The sequence below is a fragment of the Temnothorax curvispinosus genome, unplaced genomic scaffold (assembly GCF_003070985.1).
Source record: "Temnothorax curvispinosus isolate PA1 unplaced genomic scaffold, ASM307098v1 QBEX01018224.1, whole genome shotgun sequence".
NCBI classification, from domain to species: domain Eukaryota; kingdom Metazoa; phylum Arthropoda; class Insecta; order Hymenoptera; family Formicidae; genus Temnothorax; species Temnothorax curvispinosus.
The window spans coordinates 363,662-388,180 of NW_020228004.1; the positions used below are offsets into that span (position 1 = coordinate 363,662).

At 41.2% G+C, this 24,519-nt stretch overlaps 1 protein-coding gene across 1 annotated transcript; it reads right to left on the bottom strand.

The window, feature by feature from the left end:
* Positions 1 to 548: 548 nt before the first annotated feature.
* Positions 549 to 8,887, bottom strand: LOC112468196 (tubulin glycylase 3A-like). The gene is given in 9 exon segments (XM_025037267.1): positions 549 to 959; positions 2,668 to 2,927; positions 4,550 to 4,704; positions 4,965 to 5,161; positions 5,234 to 5,441; positions 6,961 to 7,377; positions 7,839 to 8,050; positions 8,183 to 8,294; positions 8,540 to 8,887. Coding segments are annotated over 9 exon segments (2,220 nt in total). The 3' UTR covers positions 549 to 648.
* Positions 8,888 to 24,519: the final 15,632 nt, after the last annotated feature.

A 24,519-nucleotide genomic window follows, 5' to 3' on the forward strand; every position in this document is an offset into this window, starting at 1 on the left:
TTCTCTTGGAAAACATAGATGAAAACTGTCGCCGACAAGATTATGCATCGCGTCGCAAAATTCTCGCAAGAGTATTCCGTCAATCACGCGACCGGAGGAAGTTTGCCTCGTTATATTTCGAGGTAACTTTACATCGCTATATTCAATAGCGCCCAGCTAGCGCATCTTCAAGCCACGCGATTTTCCTCAGGGACGCGGAAAGAAGTGGGATGCCGACGCGCACGGACACCGCCTCGCTAATGACAACATTAATTACACCGCGCTATCTTACGCTCGTTAATTACGGCGCGGCGCTAAATTTACCGTGAAAAAATACGGGTGCGTAAATTTCGCGTTCAATCGCGCGGCGGTGCCCTCGATTAATCTGAAAACGAAGGTCTTCTGCAGTTTCTTCGCGTACGCCACCTTGAACGTCTCATTTTCATCAATATCGTCACGGTCGTTTAAATTTTAACGTGTATCCCTTGCATCTAAAGCTTAACATGCCGAACAAAAATTCCGTGCACCGCAATTATCTATATTAAATGCTGTTCTAAAACTATCGCAACTGAATACGCATCTTCGAAAGACGAAGAAGTCGCTTGGCACTCACCGATCGCTTTCATGTTTACCCTATATATATAGCGTCAACTAAAAGGTCGTTTCACGTCAATTGGCTGCAGTGCATCGACCGGCGTTCAAATGGTCAATAAGATCCGCCACGTTCGGTTCTCTCGAGCGTAGGATCATGGGCGGGACGGTCCTTGCACGTTGCTGCTTGCTCCAGGGACCGCAAATGTTTGCCCTCCTTTCTTTTCTCGGCGTCGTCGGTTCCGGCGACCGCTCGTGCAGTGTCATTGACTTGCCAGCTACGAAAAGGTAGGGACCGAGGTAAGGCTGGAAGTCGGGTATGTCCTGCTTGTAGACCAGACTGAAGCCACCCGTGTCGGCGCAAGCGTTCACCGGCACGTCCATTATCACTGTAAGCAACGGCAAAGCGATCGAAGGATTTTCATCGTGCACCATACCACCAAAATTAACTACTCTTAACTTATACGGTGATGGAGTTTGCAGAAAACAGATTAGCAGATTAGGAGAAACCTGTGCACTGCCGCATACTCGGCATAGTTTTCTTTAGACTCTTTCATGCCGCTTTGCATAAGAGAGTCTTTTACGTAATGCTTATCATTATGTAAAAGAGATCAGTAACTCTTGTTTACATTTTATTAGCGTTATTTAAGTTGAAATATATAATATTTTATATTTGTCTTTATATCCTCAATTCTCATTTTAACTGCATTGTACTAAATCATTGTCACGTTGATAAATTCTCGGCATTTAAATCTCAGTGTGAGAGCAAAAAAGATTTCTGATTTATTCCGAATATTGAAATTGAACGCAAACTAATAGCCGGTATTTTTAAATATATGATCCTTCTATTTATCTTTAATTATTAAAGAATTTATTTAAAATTAGCAATTTTTGCGATACACGCTGTTATTACAGAAATTAATATATAGCGATCTATTTATAAATGTTGAATATTTTTATTTAATATATTTGCGTTCGACAGATTCAGAAAATTAAATATTCAAAAATGAATTAAAAGGAAGGCCAGAAAGCGATTTTATAAATTAATACAAACGGCATATATCAGCTCTTTTTCAGAAGAGATAGGATATTGAATTTAATAATAAAAAGCCATGCATATGAGGGACAAAGAATGAGGAGAATGGAATTCTTTTCAACTTGAATGTTGGAGAATTTAAAAAGACTGATTATGTGTGCGTGTGTGGAACCATAACTCATAAAGCTCTATTGTTTAAATTTATTGGTAGTCATAATAAAAGAATTTCATTATTGCAAATTTAATATTTTTATTGGATCTTTTCTTTCCGTGCGTGTATGTGTGTGTGTGTGTGTTAACCTAATATCTATATATTATTATAAAATCAGGTTGTATATTACAAAAAACCTGATACGCGCGTTTCGAAAATAAATATGTTTTAATATCTATTATATACACATTACACATACAGGATTTTTATCATTTTACAACTGTATAAACCTTTTGTTATAGAATATTGTAATATAAACAATACAATAAATATCGAAACGGTTAACAAATTTAAACTTAATTGAAAGAACATTTTACAAATATATTTATTGAAAAGTAATCGATATTTATTTTAAAAGGCGGTAAAATTATTTCTATCAATTCAACTATATATATTTGAATGCATAACTAATGCAATGATTTTAAATTTATAAAATGTTCTTTCCCCATCAGAGATCGTACGATCATGAAGATATTAAAGATATAACCGATGCAATCAGGTGTTTGGCCATTTCGGGCTCGATAATTGCGCCCGGGAAATCTCGCTAACGCGGTTAATTCCTCGCGTAAATCCATCACGTAGGGCACGTGGCGCTTATCGACGTTACGTCGCCGCGAATTATGGTCACCGTTATCATCCTGGGTGAGCCAAACCGAGAGAGAGCCGTCTCGGACGACGCGTAACTCGTCTAATCGCTCGGCTGCGGTTAGCGATACTCGCGATTTCTAAAACTCGTACGAAACGAGGTGTTAAAAGCACGCGGTTCGTCCATCCCCTCGTCGCCACCTCGGAAAAACTTTCTTTCGGACACGATACTTGATAACTTTTTCATACCCGTTTCCCCGCTCACCTTTCACCAGGCTCTCCAGCACGTTAGAGTAAAGACGTCTTGTCACTCTAGAGCTAGGCGGATGCATACGGGGATTAGTATTGATCTCGATCAGCCAGACCGACATATCCTCGGCCAGCATGAAATCGGCGCCGTACAATTCGAAGCTGCAGCGACGTCTCTCCATGTGATTCTGCGCCGCCAGCATCATCAAAACGATGGCCTCCGTCATTTTTGGGTAAATCAGATCGTAATACGGTTCTCCTTCATGGCCTATGGATCTAAGAAAGTAAGCGCGATTAACGATTTATTTATTTATTTCTTATTTGAATTATATATATTATATAGTATATGTATATAAGTCCCTGACTTAAAGATAAAAGTATAAATATTGAATATATATGAATGAGAGTCTCTGTTTCCTCTATTTATATTAGATTACTGTTGTTTCAGTTTAAAAATTTACTCTTTATTTATTTCTACATCGAATTTATTAATAAAGTAACGTTACATGTTTCGAGACCTCTGATTAATTTTTGATAAAAGGTGACAACGAAAAAATAAATAAGTTATAAATCAATAAAGCTGTCATAAATTATGACAGCAAGGTCCACATTGCAATACGAAATCGGAGAACGTTCTGTTTTATCTAAAAATAAATTCAGTCACTCAGTGGAAACGGATACCACAATTTAGAACTTGTATAACTAAAAGCATGAGATACGCATTGTATGTAGACACAAATGATTTAAGCGCATTTTTAATTCAGATGAAACCAATTGAATAAAATAGATTTTTGTATGTATCGGACAAATTTTAGCGAAAAACTTTGCGGCAAATTGAAACATTTGTAACGATGGAGAAGTCCACTCAGCGTCAATAATCAAAATAAAAGCTCATATTTCATTGAAAAGTGCAATTATTGTAAATAAACTATGGTTTCGCAAACAATCATATCTTTTTCCACCAGGTATTGGTTCCCCAAAATAAATAATGAACTAAAAAATATTGTAAGTTTTTATATTTTACACCGTGTCAGGATTATCTTTCTTTATCGGCGATCTAAAATTGTTTGTAGAGTCAATATTTGTTTTAAAAACCAGTCTCTCTCTTCTTCAAACGATCAGAATATGGATAAAAATATGATGACATAATATTGTTGTAAGAATTACAATTCCTAATAAAATCGGGTAGTATAAAATTAACAATTTAACAAGTTAAACAAATTAAGTTTTTCAAGGATTAAAAATTGCAAAGTGCGCAAAATTAACATATAATGATAGATTAATGCAAACTATTAAATTTCGATTTGCATATTCGCAGAAATAATAAAATATTTTTTTATCTTTTATTAGCCTCTCTCTCCCCTTGGATACTTCAATTTTCGATATCCGATTGTCATTAAGACGCCATCTGCTTCAGCCGCCGTGACAAAGATAACCGATGGCAAAGTCATTACCGTTAAAATGGAACAGCAGCGAAATCTTTGACGGAAAGCATTCCCCGGGTGCAAGTCTCGAGAACAATATCTCTTTCGCGTGACAGTGGCACGCACGAACACATCGACATACCGGGTCCATTCACGAGCGTAACGGCGGATAATATATATCCGTTTTATTCACAATTACTTGGGCGTCGAATATAGGTACATAATGTCATCGAGAAATCTTATTCGATTTGTCATTTGAGAAAGGAACGGCGGGGAAGGCGCGGCGAGGCCATTATCATCGGCGAAACGGGTTCCTTGCCCGAACGTTTTCGGACGAAAACGCGTTCCTCGAAGAAAGCGTATTTGCACACGGGCCCTATCAATTTCCTCGGAATGCCTCCGGGGACCGGACGGCCGCCGACCGGCGTGACGAATGGATAATCGAAACGTCTTCGCCTACGGACGAGAGATTACTTCAAATATTCGTTCAGCTTCTCGCAGTCCCATCCTTGATCGCGCACCGATCTGCTGCTGGCGGGTTCCTCGGGGTCCCCCTGCCTGCGTCGCTGCCTGCGTCTCTTCTCGTCGTCGTACTTCTCCTGGATGGCGGTATTGCAAATGTGAATCGCCTCGTGATAGGTCGAGAAAGTGTACGGCTTGGAGCTGAATCGAAGAAACGCTTCTCTGGGGAGAGCAGGAGCGTAGATTGTAACAAAGAGGTGTTGAAGTACGTATTCAAACAAATCTTTCTTTTTTTTTAATCAAGCGAAATTAACATAGAGTTAGAACATAAAAAAACGTGACATGTTAAGAACAATAACCAATAATATTATAATGTTTATTATAATTTTCTTATTATGTTATATTAAGCTCGAACTCTCTCTTAAACAACGTTTGTTTTTCGAACCGGAAAAAAATTATTATTCCTAAGGATAAAATAGAAAGGAATATTTTTCCTATTATATGCAAAATGATTTAATTGCGATGCGATTTACTTGAAAAGCCATATTGTGAGAGGGAAGGTACTCGTTACCAAGTACCACAGTCGTATGTCGAACTTGGTCTCTTTGATCAGCAGGGGACGTTCTGAAATATAAATGACGCGACTAACAAGTTGAATGCGATCCTTGAAGCGCGTTTGTACAAAAACATCCGTACCGATGTACTTCTGCACGATATAATAATCTTTGGGCTTCTGCTCGGCTCTACGCAAGATATCCTTGAGATCGTGGGATATAACGATGCCATTGCCGCAGCACAAATGGCTGGGCTTCAAGATCCAAATGCCTCTCATGTCGCTCATCTCATACTGCGGATCGACGGTCTTTAATTTCTCCAAAATCGCGACGGCGGTCAGGAAACATCTCTACGAAACGAGCGATATTGATATCGATTTATGCGAGGAGGGTCTCAGCTTTCGTTGCGGGGCACGTGGATCTCTCGACTTTAATTCCGGAAAGTTCGAATAAATTCATTCGCGGCGAATTGGATCTCCCTCCGTCAGCGGAGGCCACATTTCGACGGTCGGCGAAGCGAAATTAATTTAATGAAATCGCGGAATGTCTCAATCCGGGGGAATCGTGAGAGATTGTCAGGTGACGTCGAATTTCCAAGAAGCCACCCTCCTCGTATCTCTCCTCTCCAATCGAAGGAGGGTGGCTCGATCGTGAGAAATTCGTCTGCTACGTGAACAAAATATCGTCCACCGCAAATACGTGTCAATTACGCACTTCCTTTGACGGAAGTACTTTCGACGACAACCTAAATAGAAACTAGTGTTAAGCACATATTTGACTCTCCTTCTAATTTACGCGCGCGCACGACACGGAACTTCTTGAGACTTTATCGCTGTAACACATCTGTGTGATAAATCAAGGATCTCTCTCCTCGTGGCGCTTTTTTTACGAGGTCACTTAATTGAACCGAAGGTCTGACAACCCGTAATAAAATTTTATTATGAGAAATGGAATGGTGGATAAGGAATTCCCGGCACACAAGAATAAAATGGGCTTTTGCGGAATCAATAAATAAACATCAGAGTTAAGAATCTCGTACGTCTTTCCCTCACTCGTACGGCTTAGCGTTTCGTTATCACAAGCCCTTTAATTTTGTTTCATCAGTTAAGAGTTAATGGTATCACGTGGCAGCATCTCGGAACATGTTTAATGCAAGGATGTTTTCGTGCGCCTTGAATAATTAACACAGTTTGGTTTTGTTGCCTACGCTACCTCGTAACCGCGTCTATTATTAGCGCGAATCAGGGGGAGCGCGAAATAAACACGCCATTCTAACGCAATCGATCGTTCAACACGTGATACGATTCTGCCGAAAGTGCAGCGTCTTCTTCTTCTTTTTTTTCGTCTTCAGAAGCCTGGATTTCATATATAAGACACGAGCGATGTTTGAGGCAAATAAAAATACATAAAAACTGAAATCAATCCAAGAGGGTCTGCAGGCTGCTGATTTAATTGAAATTTATGTGTAAAGCAAAATTACCTCATTGTTATTTCATCGCTGTAATAAAATATTGAAGAACTGATGGTAACAGGTTCTTACAAGGCCAAAATTCAACTCGCCGATATTAATGTATGGATTCATGTTTCTCCCTTTATTATATTCTGTACATTAATTAATTTAATACCGGATGGTATTACGAGGAACCGCCGAGTGAGGCATGCTACTGAATATTATTATGAATCGTTCAGTCGCGATTTCTCGCGATAATCCGACATTAAATTAATTAACGTGCAGAGTGTGCTAAGGGGAGAAACCTGAGCTGGTTAATTTTAGTTGAATTTTCTATACGTTACGGATATAGGAGAATCAAGAATTATTTTCGCGAACCTATTAGCCAACTGCGGTTTACCGCGTAATAATTTTGATACCTGAAGGAGCTCGCGACTTTCTTCCGACGAGCTATCAACACCAGCTCCTTGGTGAAGCGCCGCCGCGTAATCGTCCAAGAAACGATCCCATTCCTCGTCGGACGGCTGCTCGCCTTTTTCCACATCGATATCCTCGTGCGTCGCGGTAGCGACGAACTCCTCGCAACGTTTCACTGCGAACTCCAACCCGGCAATCGGAATCGCTCGTCGTCCTTCCGAATTGACCACAAGAATGTCCTCGGCCGCGGTCATACCGCGAACGAACCATTTGAGGAGACCCGCGGCAGCGGTCAGTCGGAAGTCCTCCACGAAGGCTCGTCGATCCGTGCTGGGACTGTAAGTACGCGGGAACAGGGCGCCGGACACGTTCTCCTCGTACAACCAATATGCGTCTTCCAGTAAGCGCGCCATTCCGAGCTACACACGTGCGGCAATTCGGGAACGTTTTACTTATCGCGCGCGTTACGCGACGACGATGACGATACCACTTTTATCGCGGAACGGTGGCAATTCCGACCGAGAATGCGAAGGAGCCGCGACTCGGCTCAAGCAATTTTCATAAAACGTTATTCATAAAACAGCTAAATAACAGGTGTTTGGGAATAACACTACGCGGTAACGTTTAGAGCGGAATATGTTAGCGATATCTAGGCTCAAGGAAATATTCCTGGAACATTTGTGTTTCCCATTCAGCGAAGTCGGCTGGTTAGCCCTTACAGAAATTTAATACCGTAAGTGATTATTTGACTAGTGATTAATTACTCATTTTGAGTATTAAAAGCATTAAAAACAGTGCCTTTAATACTCAAAATAAGTAATTAATCACTAGCCAAGTAATCACTTACAGTATTAAATTTCTAGGTAAGGGAGGGTAGTACCTTCGAAGTATAAACGAAGGATCTCTGATATTTGTTGAGCAGAACGTTGCAGCTGAGTCCGCGATGCCACTCGACGAAGTCGTTCCTGCAGTCCCATATGAAGTCAGGCGGCTTGTGCCGCAGGAGGGCAAAAATCACAGCCCTCTCGTTCAGCGTTCCATCCGCTTGCGTGACATCGCCGAGGGAGTGAGCTTCTAAGTTAGCCGCGCTACCTAATCGTCGAAGAACACAGAAAATGGTAGACATTAGAGACGATATTTCATCCTCCGGTGCGGTGTGGCGTTCGGCACCGTATTCCGCCGGCGGTGCGCATTAACTTTATCGTCCGCAATCTACAATCTAACCGTATGGCAGCATTCTCGTTCTAGTTGACTCGTACTTTTGCACCCACCCTCGGGCCTCCAGCGCTTCCTTCAGCTTTGGCAGCTCGCCTCGCAGGAGAAATATTTTGTGCGTCTGCGAATGTTTTGACGTTTATTGATAAAAATGCGTTGAATTGTGCGTGAATAACTTAACGCAGTTTTTCTATCAATCGATTAAATTCCACATTTAAAGTCACATCGAGAAAGAGAGAAGGAAAAACGGACAATTTAATTTTCCAAGAGCACAGTGGAATAATGTAGCTTAAATAGTCTTGCTATTTCTTGTGTATTTTATGTAAATAGTCTTGCTATTTGTATAACTAAGTCCAGGAAAATTACCTTGACAGCGTTTTCCACTTTCGCCTTGATTTTCTCGTAAGCCTCTCTCCTCGACCGTTCTTTTTTACAGCGACGTTGTGCGACGATTATCTCCCCGGAAAAAGTACAGCAGGAACAAGCGTCCACGTAGGAATTTTCGTACGCGCCGCACTCGAATTCCGGTAAGCCGCTAATTCCAGCCTCGCTCTGGTCGTCCGCGTCCGGAAGCGTCCACCTCGGGCGCGTCATTCTCGCGCGGACGGATCGATGGTATGGATTCACGGGGCTGTCCTTCCTATCCAGATCGATCGAGGAAGGAGACAATTTCCAACTGGATTGAAACTTCTTATCCCGGCACGTGGACTCCATTGTGATTACGCCCGGGGAAACGCCTGGCTCCCTCCTAATATCTCCGAACGAGCAAATGTTAAATTGCCGCGATTTGTCGTAATTTGTCAACGTAACTCGTCATTTATAGTTATCAGACGGCTGACGTGGCCCGGCGTGAATTAACGCGAAGGGGGAGTCCGTTTCCCACGGTGCGGGCAGTAATGCGACTTCGACTTCGGGATTAAACCGGAGGACTCGGAGCGATATCTCAGTCACTCGATTAACGGCTAATTGCGTTCATTTAGTGCAACGGTCGCGCGAATAGCGGCGCGACCGCGCGTCCTATACCATCGTCTATTCCGACGAAATGCCTCGTCGAATAATTAATCCGAGAGGTCCACCCCCGTCCTGCACGCGAGGTAATACGTTTAATGAACTATGCAAACAATTTTAGGATCCGTTATGTGGATCCGAGGATCGACGCGCGTGGTATTGTTATTAGAGGGATCTGATGTATGTGCCAGGTGAGTTTACTGTTATGTGGAAAGCGCGTGGTTTAGACGCGGCACCGGACAAATGTTGACCGGTGTTCTTAAAGCTGCGGGAAAATGCTGCTTAGTGGAAAATCGATTATCGCGTCAGCTTAATTCTTTATACGTCGTACGGAGATTCTTCCATATTTCCGAATACATTTTGTATATCAATCTTTATTAACTTCAGCTTATACCAAGAAGAGCGGACTTGGTCTACAAAATAATTTAACTCACTTATACCTTCCATTCAACTTTAGTATTTAATCTTATCTACTCTTCTTTACTCTAGCCTTTTTTTCTTTCCATAATTGTTTTAACACTTTTCCTTTAGCCCTATCTAATTCGTCATTCTATATTTTATCTATTATTTCTTCTTTATTTCTTCCTAATTCTATAATAAACCAACACTGTAAAAAAATTCTGTAAAATTACAACTATTATAGTGGGTAATTTTGAGACCCACTATAATAGTTGTAATTTTACAAAATTACAGTACGGAAGGAAAAAGTAATTTTGTATCACAATTACACAAATTAAGAATGTGTGGAAATTTACACCTATTATAGTGGGTCTCAAATTACCCACTATAATAGTTGTAAATTTTACAAAAATTTTTTACAGTGAATCTCTGGTAAACTCCAGTGTCTAATAGAATACATTTTATATAATAAAATATAAAAAAATAGAATCTCTTGTAACTTGACGTGCCGTAAATGTTTTCGCGTTGTGTGTATGTAATTGGAATTTCTCCCAAAATTCTGACAACGACACGAGGACGGGCCGCGACCGATCACGCGACGGAGGGCAAGTTTGCCCAGATGACATTGTCACCAGCAAAATCCGAATGTCCGTAACGCATGTGCGACAGGATGGAAACGGCCTCGCGTGCGTAACTGCGCGATAAATCCTTCGGAGCGAGCGGCAAATCGTTTGGTTAAATCACCGTCTATCGCGCGCTAATACAATTAAACATTGAAATAAATGTTACGAGCATTCTGCCACGAGTACGTGATCGCTTTATGAGCGTTAATAGCGCAGTGTCCGCGATGTTACTTTCTCAGCGCGTATTTTTGCCTCTCTCGCCTATCGAAAAACAGCTCAAGGTCCGCGCGAAATTCCAATAATCATTTCGCGGATATCTCTAGCGAAATAAATACCTAATTTTCTCGTTCCAAATCCGTCACAATAATCCACCCTGACTTGAGGTTAAGGCATCGAAATCTGAAAACGACGACGAATCGTACCGAAGATTTTTACGACAGCTCTGACAGCTTCGACGGACCGCGGGATTTAGCTCATGACTCTTGTGTGCCGGGAAGCGTGTGCTGGTTGCGGCCCAGTTAGGTTCCCTATTCGCCGATCACGGGCATGTTTCTTCCTATTTTCCTGTGCACGTATCCGCCGCCGATGAGCGGCTAGATTCAAGCGATCCCTGATGCTTTGCTGAATATTTTATTAATTCCTTCCGAGTGTGCAAACCGGTGGTGCACTTTCCAGGGACTTTTTCAAAGCGAAAGTCGTTAGCGTACAGCAACGGGGAAAAAACCACGCGTTTCTGCGAAGGGAAATGAGCTCCGTGCAGCCCAAAAATTCCATAATGCGCCAAATTACTCTTTTACATATTTTCTTGTATATATTTAGATAAGCTGTGTTTAATAAAATAAAGAAAATGTGTAACATACACAAGAGTATGTAACTAAACAGTTATATTCGTATTCTAAACACAATGCCATGTAAATATCAAATTAAATTATATTTTTTTAATGTCCATTTCTGCCAATGTAGATTAACTTTAATCTCGATTTAACTTCCCACATAGCACGCATGTCTAAAAGATGTCTAAAAGATGTCGTAAAGATGTCTTTTAGACACGTGTGTCTAAAAGATGTCTAAAATATGTCTTTACGACGTCTTTTAGACATACGTGCTGTCTGGGATTACTTTTTATCTTTTTCTATAAGTTCTATAAGAATTAGAATAGGATAAAAAGTTAGTTAAACCAAGATTAAAGTTAATATACATGCATTGATAGAAATGGACTTAAGTTTGACACACACATATAAAAATTTAACACACGAGACACGTGTGTAAAGTAACAAAAAGAATTTGTATGTGGAATTTTATAGTAAAATTTCAAATCGAAAACTAACCATTAGAAAGTTATCGCTAAAGTGGGTCATGCGCTCTGCATTATTTCCAAAGTGAGCCAGAATTCGCGTCGGTACGGAACGGAACGTCAGAATGAAAATCAGGGTTTCGGAGCCATCGTTGCGTTCAAATTGGATTTCATAATCGAATTCCAGACATCTTCGACGATTCGGGCGCGGTGCCGCGCGCGCTCTAAATACGAGGGCGCGAAAATTCGCGGAAATAAACGTTCAAAGTGTTGTTTTACCGCGCGTGGATTTATGACACCGTTCCGCGTGCCGCATTTATTTTCACCCCCCGAGCCCATATACACATATCCACTGTGCCGCACATAAATTCCATATCTTGCTTCAATATTTTATCGCTGTCGGATTAAAACAGCGCGAGATCCAATATGAAACGTTTTCGCGCGCCGCACACGTTACACCGATTCGACGAAACGCGAAATAATAAAACAAATCCATTAAGCGCACCCCGTACCTTTTAACGACGCTCGTCGCCGAAAATCGTCCTTTCGTCCCCAACCGCGAACCGTATTACGAGGGGATGAATCTATTAAAGAGCGTGGCGGCGCGGCCCACGAGTTTTCGAACTTTTTCGCCGCGAAGCAATTATTATCGATAAGTCGGGATTATAACGGCGAAAGCACCCCCGCCGGGGTTTTCAGAGGGTGAAAGGGGTAAAGAGAATGTGCTTAACCTTATTTTAAATAATATATTTCACGAGGTTCTTCCGCCGCTCCGTTCTCTTTCGCGATATAATCAGAATAATGGAAGGTCTAATAGAGGCCTCCATATGAATAAGGATGTAACTGCGGAAGGAGGCTGGGAGGTTTAAAAGCACTCTCCGGTGCCTTTGGTGATTAGAGAGTGCACCGAGCGTGGTTACTTAGCCGGTTAACTCGTTCGCGTACTTACTCTTGTATATATTCCCGCATCTTGTTTCCCGACGCAGTGCGTCGCGACGCGGGGGTTACGCGTTTCGAAGCGCAATGCGGCGCGATGAAATTAGCGAGACAGCGTTGCACGCGGCTGTTGCACGTCGGGTCATTACCGTAATGCATCGTTTCAGGACAAAAACGAGACACGGTTGAGCCTGGTGGCTAAACGAGAACTTTAACTCCGTTGTGAGCCATCGAAGAAGCGGACGGGGTGGGTTTTACTTCATCTCGTCGACGAATTCGGGTTCGCGAGGCGGAGCGTGGGCCTCTTTAATACGATTTACGGATCGATAATAATTTTTAGCTAATTACCAATTCCAGCGAAGAGCATCGAGGAGCGTCAAACTCGACTAACTAATTTTTTACCGCTCCATCAGCCGCGATAACATCAGCGGGGATAATACGCTTAAACTTCGACCCGATGCATTATATACATTTTCAATTACTCGTTTTACCTTATCACCCGCTTTTGGAAAACGCCGGGTAATAATCACTGCTATCGCACGCCAGCGGCGGTGTCGATAATTAGTAAACGAATTACGTAGTTAACTTACAATTTCGTTGTGCATGCACGACACCCGCGCGCTGTGCGAGCGCCGCGGCGACGTGCCGTGCAAGCAAAGTAGCTGTAAATTACCGAAACACAACTTCGCGGTCTATGGACACTGCCACGTTTATTAAGCTAATGCGAGTTTTCGGCCGAAAAACTTAATCCAACGCAGGCGCTGCGACGGCCCCTTTTCCGCTTAACGCTTAACGAACGTAGTAATTTAACTGGCATAAGTCGCGCCGTTTCACCTAATTACGTGCGCCCCGTAGCTCCTCCGTTTAGCGATGCAATTTCGCGCAGGTAACGGATGTTCAGATCTTCTCCGTCAGGATATTATAAATAGTGATAATGCTCGAAAGAGTACGGAAGATGAGGATATGGATAATTCAGGGGGACGTGAATATTGCAGAGGAACAAAGAAATCCGCGGATGAAACGAGGCACGGGTAATCCGGGAAACGTGTATCCCTGTTCCTTATACATACATCATCTCGTTGACCCTTTCCTCACGCAATTCGCGCATAATGAACGTAATATCCCTGATTTGCAAAGAGTAAGGCGAATAATCGGTCTTCCACACATGAGAATTGCATCTCTCTCGGCACGGCGCGGGCGCGGCGGAGAAGCAATTCCATCCATGTAAGAGCGTGTTACACGAACGGTCGGCGGCGGCCACGCCGGATGCCGGAATGGCAAAGCTGTAACGCCCGCCCTTAGCCGCGATATGTCATTCGCGATGAAATAGCGGCGTAATGACGTTCGTTCTCGCGTTACGTGCCGCTGCCACAGCGTGGGCTTACTACAACGAAACGTAATTCCGCGTGGCTGCGAGAACGCGATCGATATAAGCGTCGCAGGTAAACACCGCAGTCCACCCAGAGCGGTAACGTGAGACCGACACGGATTTAAATCGATTTTGATAAAAATCGGAATTTTTTTAAAAATTCAATTCAATTTCTCGAAACTACGCAAACACGGAAAGTTTTTCTTTCTTGTTTTCTTTTCGTTTTATTAATTTATTACTTATTTTTATATACAGTTATTCTTTACAATTGCGAAAAAGCACAAGACTATTAAATTGTCTGCAAATTATATAGATTCGTTTGATCTTTGAGATAAAAAATTCTTATTTTTTTCATGATTTAAGGTGTGATCGATTGGATCATATAATATATTTCTCTCCTTTTCTCTCTGTCAAACTCCTTTAGTAACAAAGACGCTTTTCGCGAAATTCGAGTCCGGCTTTTTCGTCGAATTTCTGCTAGCTAACAAGGAAGAAATTGTGACGCTCGCGACAAAGCGAAAGCAGGATCGCCGGGAACGAATTACCGAGTTGGCCGGATTGAATTCGCTCGGAGAAGCCGAAGCTTGATCTCGAACTAGCGCAGCACGCGAATACAGATCTCCCGGATATACTCTCCGACACTCACAGAGTTCGCTATCGAAGATATGCCTTCGACGAAGCGAACGAGGAATAAACAGGAAAAGTATACCGGGGCGAAGAATCAATTCCCGATGTCGGTTTCGATGAAATCATCATTTTATCGGAGACGATACTCTCGAAAAAATATCATGTGCAATGGTGCCGACTTAATCGTAAATTAGGTCGGGAGGCTTCAGCCAAGTCCACCAGGAGTTAGTTTTGGTCATAAATCACGATTGTTCACTCGTGACCCGTAAATTTATCGTCGATCGACTCCTACTCGTTCTGATATTTTTCGCATTGGTCATTTCGAATTGATCATTCGCATTGAAGTAACATTGCAAAGCGATTGTGTGCTTCAAACAAGTATAAAGTACCTAAAAGTATGTTTATATTAACGAAACAATATTATGCTATTGCATTAATACCATATCATTATTTATAAAAATATTTTCTCTTGTTTCTATGCACTACATGTCGGCTTATTTGTGATATGTAACATTTATTGTAAAGAAAAGACGAATACAGTAGAAAAAATTCTTCATATTGCAACAAGCTTATATCTTACTTTATTAGAATAGATAATATCAGGATATTGATTCATAAAAATATTTTGCCAAAAATTAAAAAAACACAAACAATAATACAAATGTTTATTAAACTCAAAAAATTCAAAATACGAAAAAAAATTACAGACAAATCCAATTTAAGAGAACGTGTTAGAATATATCTGCGCCATTACAAACACTACATGCCGTCTCCTCGCATTCATTCTATTACGTTATTATTAACATACTAATCGATTCGCTGTAGCTCAGTTCCTAGCTAATCATAACGTGAAATAATGAAGAACGTGGCGCGGGTAACGAGGGGGATACTAACATGGCTAATCTTCGTGATGCTCGACGCGGTGCAGCGCAGCGCAGCGGCGCGGGCGGTGCGGTTCACGGCGCGACGAAACGTAATTTTCGGCGGAACAAGCGGCGCGACGGCCGCGACCGCCGAGGTTGCCGCAGATGACGGTGGCGGTCGCGTGGCGGTTTAAGGCGAAACTTTATGGCATTACACAATGCGGGTTAATGGAATTATCAGATTATCCTATCCGTCTAGCTCTCTCTCGGTTCCGCGCCACGATAACAGAAGTCGACTAATCGCGACCGGATATCGTCGGGCTGGCGAACGGGCGCATCGCCGTTCGTCGACGGCGCTCGTTTAACGGAGAAATTGGATAAGGGCAATTTGCAAGTCGGTTAATAGTTACGCAATCTAAACCCGGGCCAGATGCGGGATTTCTAATCCTATCGAGGGGCCAAAGATACCGTAATCGTTTCAGTAAGGTGCCCCCGTATGCTTCACATTGACAACGAGATCAACCGATGCATTTCCAATGTGGACATCACTTCGGCATCCTTCGTTCAGCGAATAACGTAATTAATCCGAAATTTTAATCAGTAAACCGTAAAATCTTACTTTACTTTTTCCGAGGGGTTGATACTAAACAAAATATTAATTAAGACACAACGTTCTCGCGTGGATATTGATTTTTAAAATGACAATTACTTTTAATTTTCCGTTAGATTTCCATTTACATCTCAACTAAGTAAGGTAACATTAATTCTTGCAAAATCGTATAAAGCGTCAGCTACTTGGTTGAATATACTTTCAATTTAAAACAATGCGTCGTAGGTAATGAATTTCTCTAGTTTTTGATTTGCTTCTTGGAATTACGAAATACTGCTGAAAGTAATACGGAAATAACCCAAATAAAGTTAAGAACTCGGGTAGCGTCTGGTGGATGGCCTACATTTTATCTCCGAGAAGTTTTGCGAAACATTCTGTTTCCATAAATCACATATCTTATAAATCTCACGTTTTCCTTAAAACAAATTTGAAAAATAAATACGATCCCCGTTAGTGCTTGGCCGATATTTACGTTAACTTCTCTTTCTCCGAACATCTGCGATCTTTATCATCGCGGCAATATATATTTTGTCCGCGTAACGCATGTTACGCCTTAACGCCGCAAAGGAAGATCAGAGCCTACATATATCTCCTACCCAAGAAATCATTTTGTACCACTATAGCGATAACTCGCGCGTCGTAGAGGGACTTAGCAGCTGATCCTAGTAACTCCCGGAGTGCCCGCCCCCTCGATGGATAATATCACGTCAGCTTTAGGGAGACGCGAAAATCCAATTCTCGCCTTTTCCTCCGTCTTCTCCCCTCCCCCCTCTTATTCTTACCCTCCTCGGTTCCTCTCTTTCTCACCGTTCTTCCGCTTTCATACGACACGGCCTTACCACCAGCCACGAAAGATATTGAATCACCGTCCGGAAAGAATACGGAGTTCCTCTGTCTCCGGAGTTTCATAACTCCAGAATGCTTTCGTTGGAAATCAGAGACAAAGCGCGGCGTGACCGGTGAAGTCGGAGGTAGGTAGTCGATGCCCGGGTTTCGACTTGAAATACCCGCTTTAACTCTGCGACACACTGCGCTCTGCAGAACCCTGGTCACGCGCCGATCTCTTACGTGGACCCGACCCTTTCTTACTTGCTACGGCTGCCACAATCCGGAAAAAGAAACACACGAGAGCGCACTCCCAGCATGATTGCGTCGTGAGAGACGATGAGGTTTCTAATTACGAGCTTTAACGGCAATCCCCGGCGTTGACATTCCATCGAAGTGGAGTAAGATGAATGTCGCGTTAAAAAGAAAAACGCTGGAATTGTACACTACATTGTGAAATAGTTATCTTTTACTGATAAGCTGATAAATAGTTGCAATTTAAGCGCTCGTTGTGTAATTTTATTTTTTAGTGTATAAAACGCAACGTAAAAAATAATAATAAGAATAATAATCAATAATGACAATTAAAATAAATCAAGCTTCAAGATACATAAGATTCTTATGAATTCAATGAATAATGTTGAACGTGAACGTGTCGCTTGAATTAATGATGTTGACGTTATAAAGCAATATCGTTTAAGGGCTTTCACAGTGTCTCCTCCCATATAAATGGAAAGAAAATCCAAGTCGATGAGGCTTTTGTATGTATTTGTCAATACCGCATCGCTAAAGGCACTTTTGTGCGATCCGCGACAAAGTTGTACGTTACACGCAATTCTCTTTGAGACTCTTCTCCCGTACGAAATGCTCCACTTTGACTTTCGTCGCGCTCCGCTCGCTCCTACTCACGTATATAAACTCGAAACTGGTCGCTAAACTTGCCAACTGCGCGCGCCGCGCGCGCTGCTGTTTGGTGAATAGTCATGAATTAAATATCACTCCCGCATGTCTATCCAAGGGACCGCAATGCTAACCCAGAAATTATTTTAAAGTCAAATTCGAGGTATAGTAGTTTACGTTGGAACCAAATAATGGTCCGATATCATTATTTTCCCCTGTCTCATGAATTTTACACGTTTTGTTGTGTGATATCGGTATACGGGATAACGTATCAGTCAAACGTAATCAAATTTATAAATACAATTTAATGTTAACGACACAATTATGTAAATAAATCGCTTCAAACTGCTCTTCTTTTAAGAGTCTTTATCTTGATTTCCATACTTTACGTTAATCGACAATTAAATTTATATAAATTATCTTTTTCCCTCGGTCCGATCTACTAATCTTCCTGAAGCACGCAAGAAAGAAATAATTTCACAACAGTTGGTATTCATAATTCATTCGCATTTATATTTCCTGTCTCCTCGTTCCGCCGTATATTACTCCTTAAAAATGTACTCGGAGAAAATCGTCCGGCGACTCGGATTCCTCGGGGTCGGTATGCGTGGCTGTTTTGTCGAATTAAATTCCACTTGAGCGCTCCTCCAACGCTTCTCGTACGTCCTCTCGTAGAAAGAGAGAAAAAAAGGGAGGAAGCGTCTCTCGTTTCGCGGGACGATAGCGCGCGCGCCCCGTTTCTTTTATTACCAGCCTTTAAACGCCGACGCGAGAATCGCGTAAGACCAGGGACACTTTCGTTCGCAATAGAAAAACGGTAAGGTTAATTATTTTCTCTGCCTATCTCGGAGGAATCGTCCCGTTCCCATCTCTCCGACGCCACGACGCGTTTATCCGTAGAGTTGCTCTCACGGCTAATTACGTGAGAAAAACATAGTCCCGCATTCCTCTCCTTCCTTCCCACCCTGGTCCCGCGCCCCGAAATAAGCGTTATTTGTAATCCTATTTTAAGGATCCAAGAGAAGACAAACAACTGTGCTGTTATTCTTGTAATTGTACATTCCGCATTCCGACCCGAATCGGTGTAACGCGCGGCGTCGCGCGCGCGTTGTCTCGGAGAGACAAACGTTTTCTCAAGGAACAACTCGTCACGAGATTTCTTCGTGGCGCACGGCGGAGACAAGAAGCCGGCAAACACCCGAGCGCCCGGTAAAAGCGCCCGGTGTAATCGTTCGCCTCATTAGCAGCCGCAGTCGGCCAAGGATGAAGAGCGTCTCTCTCGCGCGCGCGAAGAAGTATTCATCGTCGACGGGCAATTAGCTACTTACGCATTTTTCAGAGCCGTCACATTAATCTCCGCGGTAACAAATGCCTGACAGGCTCCGGTTTAAACACAAAGCAAATAATAGCTGTCTGCTACGATTTAACGATCCACACCGGTCCGTATTGTGCTCCGAAAAGTGTAAAGAGAGTATTCGCGTCAAGGATTAAATTGACAAATTTTATTATACTATGTTGTTACCATTGGGGAGTTTCGGAGAGTCGATTTAAAATTCGATAGAGATAATCAACTTATCATTTTTCCGGGATGTCCTCTTCGCCGAGCATATCCGGGGTGGTTTTCACCCCGCGATAATTCCACGTCAGGTCGCTTTAATCCCCCGCCCCGAGGGGGTACCACGAAACCGTGTAGGAAGTTCGGGAGACGCGGTAGTTTCGCCGATCATAAAGATTTATATCAAAGATAGAGACGACAACCGTGTGTGTGCACCTATATTTTAGCTCATAATAATGCCGTTAACTCCGGTGTCTCAAAGATTATCGCGACGTGATTTCGCGGAGCTTCAAGCCCGGAGCAGTATAAATATACTTATTTCACGAAAAAGCAGACGCGTCGCAAAGAAATATGGGGCACTTTGCCTCGAATAGGTTTGATGAGATACTAAGCGAGTGAGATCGATCCGTTTTGGTGCGCGTGAAGACAAAGGAGGACGAGCCAGGCAATTGGGAAGTATCGTCTACGCTTATCATCACCGTTCATTTTACTGACGTTACAAGAAAATTATTACCAATTTCCTCTATTACTGGGCATACGCCCACTCCCTGCCGTCGGCGTAATAAAACCTAATCACCGTGCAACTACCGTCGTAACTACCGCCTTACATGTTGCACTCGTAAAGCATCTTCAGTTGTTTCGCGCGACGTTGAAGACCAAATGGTTGATTACCGTGCACGATCTTCATAAAAGTCTTCTAAATAAATTCAATTATAGATATTACAAAAGTAATCGTTATGGCATTTATAACGTATCGAATTTGAAGATAAAATCGCGAAATAATACTCAGGAAAAATCTCAGAAAAAAATAAAAACTTTTATTTCATCTAAAATTAAAATACAACGACAAAAATGTGAGGACAGTCTCGGGAGAATTTTATTTAAATACCAGATTATAATTTTTAACATTTATAAATATAAATTGACTTGAATATTTTGAAGCATGGAATGACAATGTCTAGTACACTCTTTAAAGATAAAAAGACTTTTTGCGCACTGTCATTCCGCATATTCGGAGGTATTTGACAGAAATTTGACGGAGTATAAACATGTATATGAATAAGCCGACGCGAACTTGGACATCAATGTCAGTTCCGTCGGTGCATCGAGAGAAAAGTTTATGAAGATCGATACGGATTGTTGGCATTTACGGCTGGCGTAACCGAAATATTACTCCATCTTCATGCATTTATGCGGCGTGACGACTAGCATGTCACGTATGGCGAAGTAGGTTATTTATGCTATAAAAGTGCGCTTAGAAAAGCATTAACGGGTTAACGACCGTGCGCTCATTTTTTAAGATATCAACGGGTGGCTGTCGCGATGCGACTACGGATAATCGCCAACGAATAATGAGTACCGTGGATACTCGAATGACTTGTAAGATTGTTATCCAAAAGTTTCCTCGAATCGTGCTTTTTTTAATTCACGCTATTAAATTAGCATTACCATATTTCTCACCTTGTATATGCGTAAATTTATATTCTATAAAAACGGTACTATATTGTCGCGACCATCACGCGCGCAAAAATTGCAGATAAGATTACAAACGACGCCGTTGATAAAGACTCCGCAGGATTCTGATCTCCTTGCGGCATTCAACGAAGATATGAAACTAACATCCCGCTGTGAGCGAAATGTCGCGCCAAGCGGCGATATGTCGAGTCGCGGGCGTTAAAAATCGCGGCGCATTAGTTACAATGTAACGCCTCGCGCAGACGGGAGTTGCGCTGCGCAACGCCGCGATATATTACCGCGGGAAAAATAGCCGGGCATCAATTACCGTATGTAATACCACGCACTGCTGCTCTATATCGCGCGGTGGTAAGCTCGAGGGATGGCATATCACAGGCACATATAGAGCGGACGTCCACCGCGCCGCGCCGCTTCCATTTGCCCGTCATTCATCCGCGCTTCAGTATGGAAATCTATCCTGGGAGCTATGATAACTTTTTTTCCCCCCCGGCCCCGGTGACGTGGAAGTTCAACCGCGACGATCTCTTAACTTCGCGCGATGAGAAACGCCGGCGCCGTGCCCGGCAGGACATGTTACAAATTAACTCTCCGCTCGTAGCGAAAGAGCTACGGGAAAAAAATTTTTTCTGTCACTTTTCAGAAAAAATGTAATTACGCGAACTTTATGAAACGCGATTAAATTTTTTCAAACGAAAATTTTTTCACGAGGAACGCCATTTCTCACCGTCGAGATTTCAATGCCGCCCATATTCGGTCCGTTCTGTAACAGTGAACACGGGAGAGACTTCGAACAGTTAATTACTCTATATACTTGCGCCGCGATATCTTTACAATGGCTTAACGCAACGTATTGTGTGAGCAAGCGTGTCAAGACTTGTTTTGTACGCGGTTTCCTTCCGCAAACACAAACGCACCCTTTACATGCCCTCTGGCAATGGCGTCTGGCATGATAAATGTATCACCGCGTGAAAAACCCACTGCAGTTTGCCGCATAATAACTGGCGAACGGGGGAGGAGGGGGGAAGGGACATTTAGTGCACTTAGACCGGTGATCTATCGGCCGCGAGGCGGCCGGAGGCATCGACGCTGGATGTACTTTTTCGGCGCTCTAACCCATTTTCCCCCTGATCTATTGGCTTCCTTCGAATAGACTATCTGTGTAATGGCTTCCGCGGCATCGAACGCGCCCCGGCTTTTTTCCGTCGCGCGCCATCGGATAAATGCCGAATTCGCGGCACGCCAGGTAATCCACAGGCGTGATTCGTGATGCGCGCTCGCGAAGAAAATCGATATACATAGAATAACGAGTAAAATCTATAGAGTATACTTGCATAGTTGTTCGTACCCGCATACGTTTAGAACTGATTCTTCCAATTCTCGACGGACAATTGCAGCTAACAACTTCCCAAAGTTGACACATAAATATGACTTGAAAATATGTATATTTCAGCAAAATTCCGCTGGAGTAAACAGTTTCCGCCAAAAGCGGATAGTAAAAGAGAATAATAAAACCAGTGAAAGTAAGCATTCACCACAATGCACAAACTATCAAGCACAAAACATCTGTAGTATAAAAATGCTTCACGTGTTTACTAACTCAAGGAAGAATGGCAAATTACGCTAATAAATATATTTTATCGTCAATAAAATGCCGGATATCAAGGAGAATTTTAAAGACTTAAAAAAAATTTAAGTACTTGGACGGACTTTCTTGGAAGTTAGCCATTAGAGAGAAATCTATAATCAATCGTGGAAACATACTGACCAGCAAATTCTTGGTCTCTCCCCCTCCCTCTCTCTCTTCTCTCTGATATTTTCGTGATGATACACGGAGAATATATAGATGTTGCTAAAGCATAAATAGATATTTAACATTTCTTTTCAAACGCTATAGTATCATCTATCATAATTTGAATAACGGGAATACATATATAACTCCCTCTTGAAGAGATATATTTATTAGATAATAAAACCAGTCAAACACGAATATTCTTAAGCGCATGTATAATAACAGACGCGATTGTTATCGGTGCCATAATTATTTTTATCTGATTAATAAATACACTTTGATAGGCTTACTTTTGTATAATAATTGCAATGTTAAAATGCCAAATATTAACATGTCTTAAAGACGTCTTAACGGCGCGAAATCGATCATTCGGCCCGCTGGACGTGCTCCTTATCTCGCGATCTACATTGCGTGTGCTCGCAAAATACTATTATGCACACGCACATTCTCAGAAATTGCGGAAAACGCAGCAAGATTGTTCCTAGAAATAACGACGGTGCATTCGCGATCAGCCGGGCACGCTCTTGTTTCACTGTTTGCCATGCACATCTACATTTCATCATTCTTTAAATGATGCTGATTAATTCTTCTACTACCAAACATAGATGTCACATTATAATTTAGTAGCAAGAATACTTTTATATCAGTGTAATTTTATTTTACCTTTTTATACAGACTAGAAATTTAGAATATTATATGTATTTAATCCCATAAGTATAATACTTTAATAGAAAGTTCAGAAATAAGTTAAAATTAAAAATTCTAATATAAAATATGACTGTATTTGATAAATGTATATGAATTATAAATTTGTTAGGTATTACTAACGCAAATAATTGCTCAGCTAATTTTGTCTTTTAGTTTAGTGTGTTTAGATATTATATATATTATCAGATGATACTAACAAGTTTATATTTAATGTTAAATTTTAATTACTATAAGCATTTTAATAATATTATTTAATTATTTGTTTTTATAAAAATTTTTATATTTAATTATATTTTTACATTTAATCATGCCACATAAAAATAATTAAGAAATTTAATGTTAAATTTAAAATTAAAAAATAAAGTTTTTTTTATAATCAGATAATGTAAATTATATAATTTACTATTATTATTTCTTGCTTCTAAATTATTATGTTTAAATTAATTAACGCTTTAAATTAATAAAAACAATATAATTATAATAAATTAATAAAATATGAGACGTCATATTTTTCATGGCAATTAGATTATATTTTTGATTTATTAAAATTATAAAAAAAATTTAATTTATTAAAACCACATAATTTTAATTCTCTCGAGACGCAAAATTGTGACACAAAGTAATAATACTAAATTTTACTTATACACAAATAAGTTAAGCAAATGTTAAATTAAACGTGTGGTGACAGATAATTCATTGAGACTAACTTAAAATACAGGTAAAGAATATTATTCAAAATAAACATTTATTTTATGGCACATATCTTGTAGCAATGACGTATTTGTTTACGCTCGGCGCTCGGCCTTCGCGGGTCAGCTCTTAATTTTTAACACGATATATACCTAGCATACTGTGCACTGGTGCGTAGTCGTTGTGTCATTCGGGTAGTGAGATGTGAGTAGTGCGAATCGCTCCCCGTATGTCATGTTGGTATTTTTTCGAAATGCGATCGTTCCAAATGAAAGATTAACGTATCTCAACTCGTGATTGATTAACTCTCGAGGAGGGATTCGTGTGTGCGACTGAAGCGACGACCATTTAAGCAGATATTTTGCTGCACGTGACATTCATTTAGCTACAGTTATCAAAGCATCAAAGAACGGAAGTTGTAAATTACTGTTTTCATTGAAGTGTATATTTACGGGTAATAATAATTTTTTTTTTATTTTGGGATTGAGAGCATATATACAGTGATATGGAAATCGTTAGATCGAGAGACTCATAACGGAATATCATATAATTATATAGATTTATTAATAATAGATGTGCATATTTTGCGGGATTTGCATTCAAAATGTATAGGTATGTATTACACGTAATACTGCATTCCGATGATATATTTTCAAATGGTCTATCGAGTCTTA